Here is a 21,122-nt window from a genome sequence, read left to right as displayed (position 1 = left end):
TATTAGTTTTCTTCGTCTTCTACACGTTGGGCGCGTGGACACACCTGTGGCACCACAATACTCACCTGGAACGCCGAAACATCTCGGCAGGAAGGTAACAAAATCAATCGACAAGTGCAAGATATTTGATAAAAAACGAAAGACAATTATATTCACATTTGAATTTTAGTTGCAAGTCTGTCGTTGAATGCGAAGTTGATTGTTTGAAAGCGTGTAAAAGTTTTTGAGAGGCGAGATGAATAGTGACATTCTTTAGCGAAGGTAAGTTAAAAAATATTACTTTCGCATGATTTATCATTGAACACAAAAGAAATTTACCATTAAATTTATTTTCTTCTTAGTATAATTATTATTTGTCTGTCGAAATACGTATGTACCCAATATGGAACATGTTTTACCATTATAAGTACATTATATTATTGTACTACAATATATTACGTAGTTTTATGCTACAATTATTATTATTATGTGTACAGGGTGTATCACCTAACGTTATCACCTGAAATATTTCCGTTGTAATTAAAATTTCGTAAAAATGTTTCCTACAAAAGTTGCATAGTTTTATGGGGGCCAGTGTACTTTAACTTTGCTTCTTTAAAAGAAATTCTATATTTTATTTATTTGCATATAATAGCCATTTTGAAGATCAGTTCAACGACCTATAAAACTAAGTCCTTCAAGGTCAGCGAAGGTCGTATAAACGAATGACCTTTAATGACAGGATGCTAAAATCGTCACAAAAGCGGCTCTCGCACAATGAGAACAAAATATGCCTAGCATCCCATTTAGAAAAAATACGAATGACCTTGAAATCTCCTTAGAGCCTCCAAATACTACAAGTATCTACATATCATTATGTACACAACATTTTTCTACATTACCCCAAATAACGGAAATATTCTCCAGGTGGACGAAGTATTTGCCCCGCCCTGTAGAATGACCTACGACCAGGCGTCGTACGCGAGAATGACGTGTCGGTGGTATCACGCACAGAAAACGAAAACAATATTAACATGCAACGTGGTCAAAGCCGATTAGCGTAATGATCGGAATCGGTGCTCTAACTCATTCGATGTGATGAAATGAAAAGAGGCCGGCAGCAAAACCTGGATTGCAACGATGATCCTCGAGCTTGAGCACGCTGAAAGTCGAAGGAAACATCAGAGACAAATGGCACGAGTGACCTATGTAAGTTCTACGGTGGGGAGGGGAAGTGTACACAATACGTGTCATCATTTTCAATTGACACCAAATCGGAAAGGAACAGCAATAATCAGCTGAACCTGAATTGGTGGCTTTTCAAACATTAAATGAATACACAATGGGATTCTAGTAGCAGAAACGGCATCAGACGCGGAGGGTTTCGCCGTGTAGCCCGTGGCTTCTCAATTTCCATTGATGCTTTCGGGATTGGCCATTGATGCTACGTTCCTGAACCGTCACAGACGGATACCGTCGTGATTAGGCCCTTTTGTGACGTTTGCCAGATGAAATTGAATAATGGACGATCCACCGATTACGCGGCTAACTGGATCTAAGCACTTTGAATCCGTGCTTCCGACACCAATTCACCACGGGGAACATCTATCACGTGGTCGTTCACGTTTTCTCTGCTCCCTGTTGTTACAGTTTTTACGCCTTTTTTCGTTTCTTTCTCTAATCGACCGGCTGGTCCAAATGAAAAGAAGAGGAAGCTCGAGTGCAGATCGCGAGTGACTGCGTTCGGACGCGGTCGATCTGGATTGCAACAGGGATCTTTTAATATCGGCGCAAGGTATCAAGGTCAATCGGCGGCAATATCTGCTCCGTTAAAAAGTGATCTTAGCTGTAACGATATTTCGGGATAGTTGAATTACTTCGGTCAGATTGTTGTCTACCGCATGCAAGTACGGACGTGTTGGATGAGAATAGCGAAGTAAGTCGCCTGTGCAGCAGCATCGGACATTACCGAACGGCAAAGTTGAATGATACTTACGGTGTTCGACTGTTCATTTGTTTGCTAAACGGGATTAGTGTTTCGAGCAAGCTGACTCGTGACATTCATAGGAAAATATTCAGTGAATGTAGAAAGAAATATCGTGTGTTTGAAATATATTTAAACGATATCGAAACTTCGCGTCTGACCAAAATTTTGATGGTTACATATGACACTTTTACCAAGTAACTTCCAGATCAGAACAATGTGATCCATCGGTTTCATTCGATTGCACATTCTTAATAATTCGATTTGCTGAAATTCGACCGAATAATCGTTTTGATTTACTCTGTAGGAGAACTATGAGGTGGATAGCAGCTATTGCTGGGCTCTTCCTGATCCTGGTTTTGTTCCAAGGTACCGAAGCGTCTTCGTCTGTAAGTAATCATCGGCTGTTCTTCTCGTTTCCTTCAAATTTGATCCCATGCAGTAAGAATCTCGATGGTGCTAATTTGAAATCTATTTTTCATATACAGGGTGTCCCGTAGCATTGAGGAACCGTTTTGACGCTGGATTCTACACATGAGAACGATAAACAAAAGTTGATACAAACATACCCTATTTGATCTTGTCTTCGAGTTATAGCGAGTTTTATGTTGGAATAATTCTATCAGACGATAGAAGTCGTTCAACTAATTCCATCTACTTATTTACAAACAGAACTCGATATCTGACGTTGAACCTTGCATTCTAGTTCTGTAAACTCCTCTTAGTATCTCACATATGAGTCATTAGAGCGTCAGATTATCGAAATACGTCGTGTGTAAAATCGAAAAGTTTCTCGAATCAAGAAATGGCAGATATGCATCTAATGTATGGGCTTGCCCGGTGTAGTAGTGTTAAAGCAATGGAGAGAGTAAGACAGTCGACGATAAAACGTCTCCAGGCTTGTGTTCAGATGCAAGGAGGTTATTTTGAACACCTCTTGTGAAGGTGTACAGAGGCAGTGTGTTAAAGAAGAAACTCGCTATAACTCGAAAAGAAAGTCAAATAGAGCATATGTTTATACGAACTCTTTTTATTGCCTTCATGTACAGAATCCCCTACGGGACACCCTGTGTAAAGTATATTTAAATGCTGCAGTCTCTTTCTTGAAAAAGTAGATATAGTTGAAAATATCAAAACTAAAACGAAAGTTTATGCAGATATAAGTTTCTGTGTGTATAAGTATGAAAAAAATGTTACATAAACGTAGACCGCTTGAAGCTTTGTTAAAAAGTTATGACAAAAGTATGAAATACGAAGGTAATAGTAACGAACTTGCGGTTACTATGATGTAATAAGACAAGAATGGCACTGGCAAAAGTTACATCCAACAGCTTCGACGATCTCAGATCTTAAACGCAGCTTGCATAAGCAGACTAGGTGTGCTTATCGCTGATTTATTCCTATTTTGTATCACAACCGCACATAAAGCGTAGTTAGAACATCGGAATCGAGACATTTTAAATCTTTACACAGAAATTTCAAATAAAATCCGTTCGTTGCTTGAAGAAATTATTTTTCCACGTGTTTCGAATCTTTTACAATTCTATTTTTACATTTCGAACTTCGAATATTCCAATCTTTATTCGTTTGAAACTACGTATTGGATAGCCCTGTGTAACAAAAGTACCATACGAGATCCAAAGCGGTTCCTCGGAAAATTTCCTGACGTTTCAACTGTCCTGACCTACATCAGGGTCGTAAAAAATAAAAATTCATTTGTTTTTCAGAACTCATGCACGACAAAACGAAGCATAGACCTGTACGACCTCTACCACTTCAAACTTCGGCAACACAGATTGCCGATGGGAATAGTACCGACCAGTTATCACCTGGAACTTCAGCCTTTCGTTGGGAATGACAAATTCAAGGGTCGAGTTAAGATCAACGTCACTTGGACAGATACCAGCGACACAATTACCCTAAACGTTCATCCGCATCTTCACATCACGAACTACAATGTTAGACTCACCGAGCAATCGTTCGAGGAAAGGTATGTAGTTAACCGGAAAAAATACGATGAACTAGCTGAAATGGTATAGTCGGCGGAAGCGATGTAGTGAAGTCATGAAATCAGTCAGACGTCAAAGTACACGTGATCCAATCGCCAAAGCAACAATTCAACGAAGATAAGGAGCTCGAGACTCGCTCAGGGCCGTTCGATGTCAACTTGGAATTGGTTCTTCCAAAAATTTGTCTGCGCTTCAATCGTTGACAGCTGTAGGTTAATTTTGACCAATACGGAATTTAGTATTGGACAGATGACGGAGGCTTAATACCAAATATCTCAGATGAAAGATTGTAAGCAGAAATTTTAGATATGAATTCACAAGTAACAAGCGACCCTGGGTGTGACTACACCAATTGGTGTTGCAGTTTAATGCTTTTATTTACGACCCCACTATATCGCTTCCACAAACTATACGTACAGTGCTGTTAGATATAAAAGTGGTAACAACATTTCTATACAACTATTTCTGCATATTTAATTAACAAAAAAAGACATGCGAGGTGCACAAAGAAATACAAATGCAGATATATCATAGTACACTAAAATTCGTTAAATGTTTCTTTTTAAAGAATCTAGAAGTGTATAAGTTACCAGTGAATGATAACAAGTACTTGAAAATTTAAAGTAACTATGAAAGCAAAAAAGAAAGAACAGTGATTTTTTTAATATCAGATTGACTTACCACTTCCCACTAAAATCTTTTTAACCGACATAATAGCACGAAAGCAGATAAAAGTAATTATATCTTACAGGTTAAAAAATGTTATTCTATATATTACATTATTATAGGAAATTATGTATCTATACGTAATTATCTCTGGTAAAGTGTAAACATGAGGTTTTTCAATAAGGTTAGGTTAGGTTAGGCTTTTATTATAAAATTTTCGAAAAATTGTGTTGGTTCTGTGACAATTTCTACTACCAAGTACATAGGCGTATCTTTCTACGGCATTAAGTTACCTGTCGCACGAGTACTTGACTTACGCCGGTGCATGAAAATTGCCTGTTTCAGGCGCAGATTTTATTTGTCAATAACTAAAGAATAAAGCCTCAAATGCAATTTTGCTATTTTTCATTTTCGTCTTATTTTGTCTTGTAGAATTATTCCTCAAATTTTCTGCTGCTGCCGAATACCCTGTATAATAATACTGTAGGAATCAGGGTTGTGAAAATTGGAAATATCTTTATATTTTATTCACTTTCTTGGACACTCTTATTCACGCTGCCTATTTGGTGATCGACACCTCACATCTCGTTCGTCAGGTGTTAATAACTCGTTTATGCACCTATAGAAATGTACACACAAGTTCGTACACACACACACATTTACTCTTAACGACCAGTTACTAGATCAGTGGCGGACTAAACAAACTTTAATGTAGTAAATTTTAAATCGACTTTCATTATAGCAACTTCGTCAGCGTCTTCTAAATTAGAAGATTATCTTGAAAAAGATTCACCAACGGAATTATATTTCTCCTCCTTAAATTTGATGTTCAAAATGTTTACCTCCAGCTCTTAAGCATCGCTGCAACTTATTGCGAAATGAACGATTGACCGCAAATACAATCGTTCATGCATTTTTATTTAGTGAATGGGACATCCTGCGTATATCTAAATTCACGATTGAACAGAAACTCGCATCAATCTTCTGGTCCGATTTACATTTATCAAATTAATCTGAAAAATTACATATTGCCCTATTGTCAAACTAATAAACGTTATTAAAAAACAAAAGGGAGAAAGGACGACCAATGATGGATGTGAACGTCGCAAGAGTCACTCTTCCGAATAGCCGGAAGACCTGGTACACGATTCATCTGGAACAAATGCTGAAGAACGGTAGTAGCTGTGAAGTAGACCTTAATTTCATCGGAAATCTTACCACTGACGACACCAGAGGCCTGTTCAGGAGCGAATATTTAGACAGCAACGGAACGAAACAGTAATTATAATTGTAACGTTTTATTCGTAGTACAGGGTCTGACAAAAATATCTGACGGTGTTGTTAGGTAAATGCTCTTGTACTAAGAATAAACAGATTCGAGTAAGGATTTTATTACAGCAGATTGTACGATAATCTTTCATAGTACAGATTCGTTTAACTTTATATATTTAATGAAAAAAATATAAAGCATACATATTTCTTGAACAGATCGGATCGAGTCTTTTTGCCGGACCCTGTATAAAAGAAAGATAATCCAAGCTCATTGTTGTTTCCTCTCTAGCCCCTTCGTAGCTACCTATCTTAGACTGGACTACGCGCAAAGTGTATTTCCTTGTATGGATCAACCTCTTTATAAAGCAAACTTCAAACTAAGCGTCCTGCGCCCAAAAAATATGACAGCTCGTTCAAACACTCCAGTCGAAAGCAGCGAGGAAGCGTAAGTTATTTTTAATATTCGTCTCTTTATTCTTATGCCTGCTTATAGTTATCAAACTATTCTATCAACCGTTACTGTCAGCGTTTCTTTCTGCCGTTTGTATACTACTGTGTACAAAATTTGTAATAATCTTGCTCGATTATAAAAAGTAAAGTATTTCTAAAATCTTCTTACTGAATATAGTTTGTAAGTCTAAGGATCGCAGAATCGCTTCATTTTCTCGAATTATGTTAACAGTAAGATCTTTAATCCTCTACTGTCGAGGCACCGTTTTTGGGACGTAAAGCCCGATACGGAGTCTACGAAACTCATCAACTTCGGGTTAGTTTATACACAAATATAGAACATTCCTGACAACTTTTCTTACTGATTTACCTTTATCACACATTTTCCTAATGAACGTTACAGAATAGAATGGTTGGTTGGATTAATTTCATTTCAATGTAATAACGTTGAGTTCTAAATAGAATGGAAGAAAAGAAAAAAGGTAGAATCAGCGGAGTCTCTGAGACTCCGCCTCGACAGTAGAGGGTTAAACTGTAATTATACACTGCAATATGTAATTACTCTATCTTTGTACACGACAAAAGTGTGTACAAATGGAGTTTAGCTGATTTGCAAATAATAAGAATACTCGTTTGCGTCTTTAGTTTTCCTAGAGATTCGGATTTTTATGTACGCAAAATTAAGGTAAAGTTGCCTAATATGAGACCTCTCCTAATATGAAACCCCAGCTTATCTCCGTTACAGAACTCTAGAGTGTCGTAGCGATGCTGTTTCATTTCGTAATTAACCGTGTTAATCGTCAAATTAAGCATCAAATTTTATTAAAATCAATTAAGCGCCTTAGGTAAGCATATTTGTGAAATACATTGCAGAAAGTTTCCGAAGTGGTTCGATTAAATTGCAAATACCTCCAAAGTAGCAAGTGTATAATACAATCAAGTTCATAAATACTGTTGTATAGCGCATACAATGGAGTTTCAGGCTTACTGTTACAGTTGTGTATCATTAAATAATGAAGACTTAACCTCAAAGCTACTTACCCCTTTGCGATCGAGTGGCGACTGAGAAGCGACATTAAATAATCGTCACTTGGTAAATAATTAATCCAGGCAGAGAGCAGATCTATAGATCTTCGTAAATTCGTTCACCATAGTGAAATAGAGAACACATGGAATATTTAAATAAAATAGTATAGTTGATTTGTAGGTTAGTTTGAAAAAATTTCAAAGATCCGATTTGCAAGCTTTCTTACAGCAAAATGACATCCGAGTGCAAAGGGTTAATGGTTATCATGTTATTGTTTCCAAGTTCCTATTATAGAAAGGGTCTCATATTAGGTAGTCCATTTTGTTTTAGCGTATAAAGTGTTACCGGTGTGCCCATGAAGACTGCGGTGCTGAAGAAATAGATTTCATATGCCCAATATGTGAAAAAAGACAGAAAAAATAAGTTTCAGGAACAAACAAACTGGGCCCTATATTAAGAACCCATTTTTTAAATCTGTACATTTGTATAATTTTCGTTTGCATTTTATTATGAAGGAACCGAATTTTTTTTACCGTACTTTCCAGTAGGTTACAAAAGAATACATATCTTACTTTTAAAACGTGTATCGAATTTTAGTGAAAGTGTTCCTAGTGGAGAGTTATGACGTTTTTAAGAAATGGGTCTCATATTAGGCAACATTACCCTAATGCTCTTGTAACGCGTTGGCAAAAGCGTATCGAATATTGTAAATGTTTAATTTTAATGGAATTATGTTTTTTCAAAAGGAACGGACTTAACACCGCGGGAACTTTCAGAATGGCCTAATAACATGCTGGATTGCAATATGTGAAACAGCTTGTTTCTTCGTTAAAGCATTCTCCAATATATATAAAACATAGCATAATTATTACTCGTTTGTTATGTAGGAACGGAGAGTCAGATTTAATCTGGGATCACTTTCAGAAGACACCACGAATGTCAACATACCAATTGGCCTTAATAGTATCTGACTTTGAGAGCATCTCCCCCACGCAGGAAATCAACGAAATCGACGGAAGGAAGCTCGAGATTAGAGTGTGGGCTCGGAAGGAATATTTAGAATCCTTAAAGGACGTACCTGACAAAGTTGTCAAGATTATGAATTATTTACAAGAATACTTCAACAGTTCGATTGTTTTACCGAAACTAGATTTAATGGCAATTCCTTCGTTCAGTTTTGCCAGAGCATCTGATAGCTGGGGCTTGATGTTCTTCAAGTGCGTATCGTTTTGCTATTCTTTTCTTTTAAATATACAATGGGAACAGTGGTTTATTCCAATTTTGAATTTTCTTAAATTTTTCTGCCAAAGCTCTTGCTTTATATCTTGCTTTTTATATTTAATCATATATTTAAAATAAATTTCTACACATTACCTATTAGCCAACTAAGTAGCTAATAAATTTAATAGGAAATATTATTTCCTCGTAACATTGAACTTCGTATAATACAGTCACATCCTTATTCCGTACCAAGGAAACCAACTTCGGTAATTATTGGGAATAGGGTCCTCAGCACCGATTTCAATGACCTTGAAATATGTTGTCAAGGACGTCATTTTGTTTCCCAATAATTACGCCAACTTGTTTTTACATTATAAATGAAATTTGAAATAAATTTATATTTCATTCAGTTAGACCTACAGGGTGACCCGTAACTCCTCGAACACCCGGAAATGGGGGGTTCCTGAGGTGATTCTGAAAAACTTTTTCCTTTACCAAAATGTTGTTTGAAGCTTCATTTTTGAATTATTAACGAAAAACACTGGCCAATCGGAGCGCGCGTAGAGCTCGCACTCAGGGACGAAGAACAGAGGCTCACCCGCGCGCGATCAAACAAATGCGTATGCGTTAAAAACGACCTTCGCTGTTTTCTTCACGATTCCGACTAATTGCAGTTTTTTCAAAAATTTATACAAACGTCGGAATGACGGCAAAAAACCATTTCTCGAAGCCTTATAAAAATAGCGGTGCAAAGTGAAATTTTTTTGACAGCGATCGATAACTGAGAAGTCACGCGTTCGCGTCGTTCACGATAGCGAGCGGGTGAATCTCCGTTCGCCCGTCCCTGAGCGCGGGCTCTACGCGCGCTCCGATTGGCCAGTGGTTTTCGCTAATAATTCAAAAATGAAGCTTCAAACAACATTTTGGTAAAGGAAAAAGTTTTTCAGAGTCACCTCAGGAACCCCCCATTTCCGGATGTTCAAGGAGTTACGGGATTCACGATAGCGCGCGGGTGAATCTCTGTTCGCCCGTCCCTGAGCGCGGGCTCTACGCGCGCTCCGATTGGCCAATGGTTTTCGCTAATAATTCAAAAATGAAGCTTCAAACAACATTTTGGTAAAGGAAAAAGTTGTTCAGAGTCATCTCAGGAACCCCCCATTTCCGGGTGTTCGAGGAGTTACGGGACACCCTGTATAATAACGTGCACATGATAAACTGCAGTGCGATAAATTTTATGGGCATTGATCTAAAGACAATTGTCAAGAAATCACTTGTTTACAGGGAAAGTCAACTGAGCAGTTCATCTGTTTGGAACACAGCCTACGAATTAATTTATCAATGGATTGGCCAATATATCACACCGTTTAATTGGAGTGATGCACCGGTTAACAAAGCATTAAACTCATTCTTAGCTTCAATGACGACGATAGATGTACGTGTCGTAAATTGTGTTTACCGCGAAAATTGATTTTAAAACTAATTAGGAGAATAACGTGTTTGTTGCAGATCAACCCAGACGAAATGGAAGGGAAATGGCCAATGACCACGTTATATTCGCTTTATTACGAGTTTGGAAAGTATGAGCCTTTCTCGAGAGTTGGAGGAATTAGAAACGTAGCTACATCGGCGAAAAGTAAGTTACTATTTGCAATTATCTGCAACAAGATATGTACAAATGACGTACAAAAAAATTTGTAATCCAAATTTGAGTTGGGTTAATTTATTTCATTTAGTCCAAAAAACTCATCGTTTTTGTGATCTTTTTTTGAAGATAGTACCAGATATTTAAAGGTACAGTTGTTGGCAATATACAGGGTGGACCAATAAGGATTACAACCTTAAATATCTTCGGTACCATGAAAATAAAAGAAAAATGTTTCCTATAAAAATTATTTGGTATGAAAGGGACCATTATACAGTTATAAAAATTGTTTTGTAGGTAGTGTCACTGAAGATATGTGAAGATCATCCCTAATTTTTTCATATGTCATAGTTTTTTAATTATTTGTTAATAGCAGCCCCTAAGACGGACACAAAGTCCTATACCTCAAAGGCACCACAATGTCAGTCAAGGTCACAGAGACACATGTGCCCCAATAAATTCTGGCGTTATTAAAAAAGCAACTGAATCAGCATTAGCAATATAATCAACCTTCTATGACCTTGGCTGATGTTGCGTTACAGGACTTTGTATTCGTCTTAAAGGTTTGTAATTAGCATACAAATAAAAAAATATGGCATATATGGGATGGTCGTCACTGGTGACTGACATGGCGCTTAACGTGTTAAAGATTGATATTGAGAGGAGAATATACTGACAATTAAGTTCTTATCGAAGTATGCCTTGACATAGGCACCTCGGACGCAAAAGGAGAATTTTTTAATTTTCACTAAGTAAGCGGTTCTTTCGAGAAGCCGAGGAATATTGTTCATAAACATCGCGAATCACATCAGTGGTGTTCTGTGCTTTTTTGTTCGAGGCGCCACTGTCATCGGGCGCAAAAAGAGAACTTTCTTAACTTTGCTAAACGGGTCTTTTGAGAAGCTGAGGTATATTGTTTATAAACATCATGAGTCACATCACTGGTGTTCTGTGCTGGTTTGAGTGAATCACAAGTTACAATACAGTTACAAATAACTAATTAATGCTAAACATTATAATAACAATAATTCTAGGGCGCCATAGAAATTCTTGCATAAGGGCACCAAGCACCCTAGCGCCGGCCCTGAAAGAGTTTATTAATTTTGCGTGCTGTTGAAAGAAAATGATAACTCAAGCCATTCTATGAATTGTTTCTAACTATGTGGGACTAATTGTATCATTTTTCTGCTCGCAGCGGAACTTGTATTTCGGATGTTCAACTACACCCTTGGCAAAGAGCTATTCCAAGAAGGCGTCAGAAACTTCGTTCATCAAAACTCCGAAGAGTAGTATGATTGATTACATCGGTTAGCCGGGAAGCAGATTTATAGTATCTGTGTATTCTGTGAAAAAATAGCTGGAAATTGAAAATTTCGAATAATCGCTTTCGTGAAAAATCAATTGTTCAACAACGTTCGAGATAAATAATATCTTCAAACATTTCTCATTGTAATTTTCAAACTTATCAGTTTATAATTTCACAAAATACTTGCAAAAATTAGTGAAGAAAGTGATTTTGAGAATTAATCAGAAAATCGGTCCTCTGCTTAACAATGAGACAAATTTTGCGACTAAAAAGTTTACCCTTTCCTTGTTATACAGGTTGTAGCAAAATGGATGACCAAACTTCAGTATGGTATTCTACTATTCCTAAAGATAGAAGAAAGATCACGTAAATATGGATCCGGAAACTCTTCTATTTCGAAATGCAAAGCATTTTTTGTTTACACTGAAATTTTACGCGAATAGCTGTCACGTGTAGCATTATACTGTGTTTCCTAGTTGAAATGTCCGATCTACTAATTTTTCAGTTATCAGAGTGTTTCAAATTATTTGTAACTCGACATACACGTATTTTTCACGTTTTAAGCAAAGTTAGAATTTTCTGTGTGCTTTACAGAGCTCTAGCAATAGTTTAATCTGTTTGTCTTAACAATGTTACAGATGGTTTTACATGATGAAACCTCATTTTTCTCGGATGTCCAAAAGTGTCAGTTAGGACAATTAAGTTAAGGAGGGCGGTATTGTAATACAAGCATTATCATCATTTTTTTCTGATAGAGAGCCACTCCGAAGCCAAAGTGACTAACTCCATAAAATAAAATATATTAAATTTTTTTTATCTAGGAAAAATAGGCACCAAGCATGTGCTTTGATACTAACATTGGAAGAATATCAAAAAGTGGAGTTAATCATTTTGGTTTTTGAGTGGCTCAAATAATAATTAAACCAGCGTATATTGTAATAAATCAGTCACTATCTAAACATTTGATAGTTAAGAAAGTGTCAGGATGACTAATCTAATGTGCAATAGGCTATTAATTAATATTCACTTTACTTATGGTCATGGTAACGAAAACTGCAGAGACACTCCATCTCTATTGGAAGGTATGGTTAAAATATCAAAAATCATTTCTAGCAATTTCTTTAAATAAATTTTAAGCATTCTTACAATACTCTGTCATAAAAAAAAAGAAGTATTAATATCTCGGAAAGGAAGAGTTTCTGGACCTATGTTTATATGACCTATTTTCATCCTTAGGAACAGCTGAACACGATACCAAAGTTTGGCCACCTATTTCGGTTACACCCGGTATATAAACGTGTACACTCCCGTTCATAAGTATTGGGACACTTACTGAATGTAAAGCATACTGAATCTTACTGAGATCTATTGAAATCTACTAAAATCTACTGAAATCTGCTGAATTCTATTAAAATTCTGTTAACTTTACTAATATCTACAGAAATATTTTGAAACCTACGGAAGTCTACTGAAATTTACTAAAATCTACTGAAATCTAGTGAATTCTACTAAAGTCTACTGAAATCTACTAAATTTTACTAAAACATACTGAAATCCACTAAAATCTACTTACTGAATGTGAACTCAGCCTCTCTGTCATTACAAGTTCAATACAAAATTATTTGACTCACAAAAGTCATTACAAAATGATTAAAATCCTAAAAGAAAATTATCTATTCTAGAATTTTAAAGTATAACGAGAGTGCACATGCATATTTTTACTAACACAGGACACTAACTTTGGCCAGGAAATGTAATTTAAATCACCTAACACTTTCTACACGAACGTACCGGGTGTCCTGTTACTTATGAACGACAGTGTATGTCTACTTTGTTAAAAAAAAAAAAAAAAAAAAACATAAACAAAGAGGAAGAAGAAAAAGAATGATCTCTGTAGAAAATAGTAGAACGTTCGTTTTTAAAGACGCTTTTTATCATCCAATACCTTATGTTCTCAACATTTGAAGAAGAAAACACTACCAGAAAGTATTTTACGCTAACTTTTGCATGGAAGGTATTGTATCGAAACGTAAGACACGTCGCTTTTTGGAAACGTTGCTTCCCGACTATTGCCCTGAAGTTCAGTTTCAATCCAATGTCGTTAATGCATTAAAAACGAATATTTCCAGAAATCCACGAACCTTCTTCGCAGATGATATCTACACCCAATTGAACAACGTCGTGAACGGAACGGACATTTTACCAGCAGGTTTGACAATCAACAGCATCGCGGGACCGTGGACCAATCGAGATAGAGTGCCATTGGTCACGGTCATCCGTGATTATGAAGTTAAAGCGATTACACTTAGCCAGGTATGTGTATCTTGCGTTCGTAATCTTATCGAGCAAAAAAACGTTGCTCGCCTCAGGGACGAGAAAAACAAAACAATGTGATTTTCACATGGATAAAACATCGATAGAGAGGAAACACTACACTGAATTTATTTGTGAGCGCTTTGAATGCAGTCGATTCCCGTCTTACATAAGGATTGACGATATCTGAGTAAAGGTTGCTAAACACGAGAAAAAGAATGCATACGTTACATATGCGCGTGGTATTGTACAAAGTAACAGAAGGAACTTGTACACGAAGCTCGAGTAGAAACCATTTTCAATTTTCCATCTTGAACTGATTTTACTCGAATTTTGCAACATTAAAGAAAAGTTCGTTGCGAGCACAGATTACTGATTTTCCCAGTTTAACTGTAAAAGAATTTTGATTACCTATTAATATTTTAATTAATTAGAATGTTGATCTAATTTTGACCTTTGCTTTTTACGAGAATTTTTACTTTTTATAACCTGCCAACAGATGTTTCAGAATCTTCCAATTATTTAGCTTAACGAAGATAGCGAATCTGTTGATTTAATTGGCGTTTAATTCCGGGCAATAAACTATTTCAGATCTATATAAGCGATGAGCATTTTTAGTACGGTTGAAAGTATTCTGAGTGATTTAATTAGATTAACTGAAATATTTGCTAAGTTCGTCGATGAATTTTATTGAAAATTGAAGTAAATTTAATAAAACAAATTCACTTAAGTAACGAAATAATGCTCTCAATAAATTCAAATAAATTTAAGTAAAGATGTTACCATGTGCGATATTATTGAATTCTGAAGGAGTAATTTAAGCCAGGTTTTAAAATTCTGAAATTACTCGGAATATTTTCAACCATGCTAAAAATGTTCATATCTTATACAGGGTGTCTCAGCTGATTTTGACATCTTGATTTTCTCGCTATTATTACTCAAAGCGAGGTATGTTTCAGATGAAAGTGAAACTTTTCCACTCGTGAAAGAATTAATGACACCAGAATATGCCCCCTTCGACACCGCTTAAATTTCATCTGAAACATTTTCCGCTATGAGTAATAATATTGAAACTAAGTTTTCATATACCTCTTATACAGTGTGTTAATTTTAAATTGAACATCTAAATTATCTCCGCTGCTGTTAAAGGTAAGAAAAAATGACTAAATAGGATTCAAAAAGTTTCAAGCCTTGTGTCTGGAGAGGTCATTTTGACAATTTTTTCAAGGTCGTTGTATTTCTTTTGCATATTTAAAATTAACACCCTGTATGTAGGCATGATTTAAACCGGACGGATGTGCAATTTTATTGTACAGGCAAGTAACAATACAATACAAAAGATTCTGCCCTTGGAGGCTGAAAAATGCTGTCCAATCTTTAAAGAAACTATTAAAGCAATCTTAATGAAGTATAGCGTAATCGAAAATTAAAACTTTAAAGCTGATAACCTGTATTGTAAATTGCATTTGCATAGTGCTGTAGGTCATTGACGATTACATGGGTACACACGTATCTTGCGATTAATCCTGGAAGTTGCATGGTTTCAATTACAAAGAAACAGTAAAATGAGCAATTACACTCTATAAATGAAATAGCAATTCGAACACGAGAATTAATTGTAATACGCAAATAATATAGAGAACGGGATGTTACGTACGCCTTATTTCTTTTTATACATGAATATTATTCAATAATGTGAACAATTGCACTTATTTTATCAAGTTGAACTCGTATAAAAAAATTACACGAATATCCCGATTATTCAACACATCAGATAATAATATCTAAACAATTGCATTGCGAATTTTTTTACAATTGATTTTATACTACAGCATATTTCTTCTTCTTCACTATTGTGTGTATAGAAATTTATAATCGGACAAAATTTAAATGCAACATTTACAGGGTGTCCCGTAACTCGTCGAACACCCGGAAATGGGGGGTTGCTGGGGTGACTCTGAACAACTTTTTCCTTTACCAAAATGTTGTTTGAAGCTTCATTTTTGAATTATTAACGAAAAACACTGGCCAATCGGAGCGCGCGTAGAGCCCGCGCCCAGGCACGGGAGCGCTGACTCTCATCCGCGCGCGATCGTGAACAAATGCGTACGCGTGACTTCTCGGTTATCTATCGCTGTCAAAAAATTTTGACTTTGCACCGCTATTTTCATAAGCGCTATATTGTATAAATTTTTGAAAAAATTGCAATTAGTCGGAATCGCGCGCGAATGAGCCTCTGTTCTCCGTCCCTGAGCGCGGGCTCTACACGCGCTCTGATTGGCCAGTGTTTTTCGTTAATAATTCAAAAATGAAGCTTCAAACAACATTTTGGTAAAGGAAAAAGTTGTTCAGAGTCACCCCAGCAACCCCCCATTTCCGGGTGTTCGAGGAGTTACGGGACACCCTGTATACAGCATTTTGCACCAAAAGAATACAAATTTTTCCACGAGTTATTTGCATTTATTGTATTTTTATAAGACTTTTTAACATATATTTATCACACACTTCTTACTTCAATATATCGACGTGCGTTACGAAAAGTAGCACGTTTCACTTGCCTTACGAAGAAGAACACGTGTCAGTGTGCTACGTAAAGAAGCACACTTCACCGTTTCTTACGGATATTAGCACGTTTGGTCTTCCGCCGTGAGAACTAATAATACGTTATGCTGTTTCGTGACAAAGAATAGCACATTTTGGATTTTGCGACGAAAACTAGTACATTTCGGCGTGTGGTCAGTTTAAATTGTCGAAATGCACTTTGCATCGAAAAATTCAACCTTTGAAAATATTGTTTAATAGATAATAATTCCATTTAATCTCCAAAATGAAAAAAATATGAAAATGTTTCTCACTCTCGTCTCCGATACACTCAACAAACGAACGAACAGAAGAGAGATAACAGCCGGTAATTCCCAGAGACCTACCTCCCTCGATAACAGTTGTGACGTGGACCCGAACCTGCGTCAATTAAGCGAGGAATACTCTATATTACCATCAGATCAGGACAAAATTCTAATTAGATCAGATTCGATTATATCTGACTTACACGCCCCCCCCCCCCCCCTTCCCTCCCAAATCAAATTTTGTCGATTACTGTGGTATAAAGTTAAACATACTCTTTTTCGTAGCCAACCATTCAAATGGTACTACTTTTCGCGACGAAAAACGAAACGTGATATTTTTCGTAACAATGAAGGCAAACGTGCTGATTTTCGTAAGACAAATGAAACCTGGTACTTTTCCTAAAATACTGAGACAAAGGCTAGCATTAATTATTACCAACAAAATATTACAAATGTTTTATCCACAGTGAAATATTATAATAATTACTGCATGAATTTCTCTTCGTCAGATTTTAGTAGGTCAGAGTACACAGAAGTGTTCCAAATAAAGAATATGTTTACAGAAAGTATTCCTCAGAGAAGCTCCACGGGCCACCACGCCTAAAGTTTCTTATCAATGGGACATACCGATAGTGATGATGACGCAAGAAAAATTAGAATTCCAGATACCGTGTAAACTGTGGTTAACGAGGAGGAACGAACCAAAAAATCTCACGCTATACAATATCGCTGGCGAAAATGAATTTGTCATTGTCAATCCGGAGGAAATAGGTATAGACACATAAATTAGAATTAGAAAGAAAGAAAAATTACAAAATTATTTGAATACTTAAACAAACATTAATCACTGAAAACACGTATTCCGTGTTATTTTCAATACTGAAACAAAATAATGCTTTCGAAATAATCTTTGAATAATAAACAGAGTGATTGCTATGATATAAAAATAGATCTGAAGTAAAAGCGGTTTGAACTAAGTACATTTTAAAATAACTTTCACAAAAAATATGAAAAAATGAAGAATGCTTTAAAAAAATATATCTTTTAATATGTAAATACCAAGTCTTCATAAAGAAACAAAATAGAAATATAAAATAAATGCATTTTAAAATGAATAAAATGCTTTCTCTAATCGTGTACAATATTTAAATAAATAAGAAAAACTGAAGTCTAAAAAGGCAGCATGCAAATATTTTCGTTTTTACTGTAAGATTGAAATAAAACAGCCTATATCATTATTTCAACTTTTTCAAATACCAATAAATTCCTAGCAATACATTATAAAAAAAAATTGTAGAATAATTACAATACACAAAGTATCGAAAAATTCTCAAAAGCGAGGCGCGACGTGTAGTACAACCGAATAGAGGAGGTGATTCTACATATAAAAACAGATTTTAGATAAAGAATAAAATTTTTTCGTTTGGAGCTTCGTTTTCGAGAAAATGGAATTTGAATATCTATCAAGCACTTACTTGCGCGTGTACTTAACTATCTCCAGGCTTTCTGTTTGTACTAATAAGCAGTACCAATGTCATGATAAGTACTAATAATACGTTTATTAACGATTTTATTGCTTCACACGTACATCACTGAATGAACTGTTGAAAGTGACGTCTTAGTTGACGCATAAAAATTCTTGCTCTTTGAATCAGAGAGTCGTGGACTGATGTTCTGACGCTTTAATTATTCGAAAGCTTGCATAATTATTCCATTGTGCTGCAGAAGACTTACACTATTTCTTTGCCAAATGTGACATTACCGCCATTTATCAACATGAAATAGGGAATCAACATAATTGTAGGGAATCTTTGAATTCAATTTTTACGAAAACTAACCTCCTTATGAAAAACTTTTATTCTTTATTTTCGGTTTATTTTCACATGTAGAATCACCCCCGTAATCTGCTGTACCATACATCCTGCCTCACCCTGTATTTCGAAACTACATACGAATTATACATATTGTTATTGATCAATTAAGTTATAGAAATACAGATGACACCTAACAGAACGGTTTTATAGGTATGTTCCCGGTGAATTATGATTCCTGCAACTGGAAAATGCTGTCGCAATTTTTACAAGGTCCAGACCGTGAAAAAATTCCTGTTTTAACCAGAGCCAAACTACTTCACGATTCTTGGAATTTGGCGTATTGCGGAGATCTTTGTTTCGGAATCGCTCTAAACATGACACTCTTTTTGAAAGAAGAAAGGAACCACGTAGTGTGGGAGCCTGTCTTTATGATGATCGATCATATCGGCAGACGTATCGAAGGATCTGATGTTTACCCGAAATTTGAAGTAAGTATTTCCTAATTGCAACAGTCCGTTAACACTGTTTATTCCTATAACGATCCTGCAATTATCCTTTTACCATTTGATCAAATTAATGATAATTCTTTTAACTAATTTAATTAATCAACGGGTATAAAGATTAAATAAATTCTCCATTTCTAAATTATACTTTACTTATTCCACGCCATTTTGTATATTAAAAAATGGGCAATTCTTGGGAATATGGTCCTCAGCACCGATTTCAATGCCTTTGAAATACGTTATCAAAGACGTCATTTTGTTTCCATAAACGACAGTACGGTGGCTGCCAACCAATATAGATTAGGTTAATTAGGTTAGGTTAGATTAGATAAATATCCCGACCGCCGCCAGACGGCCGGTCACTCAAGCAGGAAGATGTTAAGTTTTGAACTTCTCCAAACTTAAAGCACTAGGTAAATGTGCAAAGTACTTTGCTTTATTTGCTTCTTTGACGCTTTCGTTAATGATCACTGTTTCTTAATTTCACGTTGTTCTGCAATAAGGATGCTAAGAGATTAAGCAAACAAAGCAAAACGTAACTGAAACATATACTAAACTCAACGTAAACTTATCTCAAGCCTGCAGAATATGATACCCAACATTGAAAGTATTTCTCCGTATATCTTAAAAATTCAAGAATTCCAGCGGTAACATGTATATTGACAACATATTTCAAAATCATTGAAATCGGTACTGAGAACCCTATTTCCAATAATTACCAAAAAAATGTTCATATACTTATTGATACAAGTAACTACTTTTTTTTTTAGTACTTAGTATAACATTTTTTAACACTCATATTTACTTTTTATGCAATACAATAATGCTAATTCTGAAATTTATAAAAATATGAATTCAATGATCTGTAACCAAGCGATCTTCACCGAGTATATCTTCGAAGGCATGTAGAGTTGTAACTGCAACATTCTATTTAATGACGATTTAGAGTTACAGAAGAGACGGGATCTTCAAGGGCACTCATTTGCAGGCCATTGAATCCGTCATTTTATCGACTACAACACAGTATAGTCTGGGCCACGATATAGCGTGGTCGCAAAAGTCCTCAGAAGCCAATGTAATCATGTTTTGGGTGTCGGAATCAGGGCCGAATGTACCGTAAAGCGCAAGCTGGGCCTCACTCTCTCAACATAAAAAACAGCCTAGTTATAGTTGCAAAATAAAATACTTATTTTTAAATATTACATTCATAATATAAAAACAAAGAGGCCGCTGAAAACGGAAACGCCAAATTCGCGAATGTAATTAACTGAAATAGACTTGTCCTTTTGAGGTCTCGTAATGATGTAGCGCCTAGGGCCTCCAAAAGTATAAACGCGGCCCTGGTGGGAATAATGAAATTGATAGAAATACGGGCGCTCAGAGACGTGGAACCTCAGCCAGGGCCGTAAGAAGAAATTTTTAATCCTGTGTCAATGTACTTACACAATATATTGGCTATACAGATACAGGAAGAAACTCCTAATATTCCAGGCACTAATTATTATTAAATAATCAAATATTCTAAATAGTAAATTCCATAGAGTATATGAAATAGTAAGTGAAATACTATTAAATGCCGCCACATCGATCGGTGCCACATTTCGAAGGTTTAATTTACGACCACGCTATATCGTGGCACAGACTATACTACAAAATATACGCGGTGCCTTTTGAAAAATTCAATATCGTCCCGATATCTTGGAAAATACCAAGACTTTTCTTAAAATCAATAAATATTAACCCTCCGTAGGCAAACTGGGTAGTTTCCGTCCAAGTCCGACCCTTTTACTATTTTAAACTTTCAAAAAATCTAAAAAAAAGTCTAGAGTACTTATCAAAGTCTCTACTACATTATACAATTGTTCGTTAAATCAAATGGTAAAAACTTTTTTCAATGAAAATAAAATAATAAAATAAAAATTCACATGAAAGTGAAATTTCACTTGGATCGTCAAAAACTCAAATTTTTCTACGGAGGGTCGAGTTATCTTAAATGGCAATTTTACTAAACTCGTCCTATACAAATAACTGGAAGTGTTAAACATACAGTGACGATAAAACTTATTTACTAATAAAATTTATTATTACTT

The 21,122-nt window shown here is 35.7% G+C and overlaps 1 protein-coding gene across 1 annotated transcript in view; it reads left to right on the top strand.

Annotated features, from left to right (window-relative positions):
- Positions 1 to 1,587: 1,587 nt before the first annotated feature.
- Positions 1,588 to 21,122, top strand: part of LOC108579056 (aminopeptidase N) — a 21,065-nt gene continuing 1,530 nt past the window's right edge. Inside the window, exons 1-12 of the mRNA XM_017942490.1 lie at positions 1,588 to 1,915; positions 2,271 to 2,352; positions 3,691 to 3,953; positions 5,710 to 5,916; positions 6,200 to 6,355; positions 8,275 to 8,604; positions 9,890 to 10,040; positions 10,115 to 10,241; positions 11,446 to 11,536; positions 13,686 to 13,869; positions 17,279 to 17,486; positions 18,740 to 19,017. Of these exons, the coding sequence (XP_017797979.1) occupies positions 1,881 to 1,915; positions 2,271 to 2,352; positions 3,691 to 3,953; positions 5,710 to 5,916; positions 6,200 to 6,355; positions 8,275 to 8,604; positions 9,890 to 10,040; positions 10,115 to 10,241; positions 11,446 to 11,536; positions 13,686 to 13,869; positions 17,279 to 17,486; positions 18,740 to 19,017 (2,112 nt within the window). The 5' untranslated portion in view covers positions 1,588 to 1,880. The remainder of the gene's footprint in view (positions 1,916 to 2,270; positions 2,353 to 3,690; positions 3,954 to 5,709; positions 5,917 to 6,199; positions 6,356 to 8,274; positions 8,605 to 9,889; positions 10,041 to 10,114; positions 10,242 to 11,445; positions 11,537 to 13,685; positions 13,870 to 17,278; positions 17,487 to 18,739; positions 19,018 to 21,122) is intronic.

Source organism: Habropoda laboriosa, unplaced genomic scaffold, assembly GCF_001263275.1.
Source record: "Habropoda laboriosa isolate 0110345459 unplaced genomic scaffold, ASM126327v1 scaffold42, whole genome shotgun sequence".
NCBI classification, from domain to species: Eukaryota; Metazoa; Arthropoda; class Insecta; order Hymenoptera; family Apidae; genus Habropoda; species Habropoda laboriosa.
This window is presented reverse-complemented; position numbering and strand designations above follow the sequence as displayed.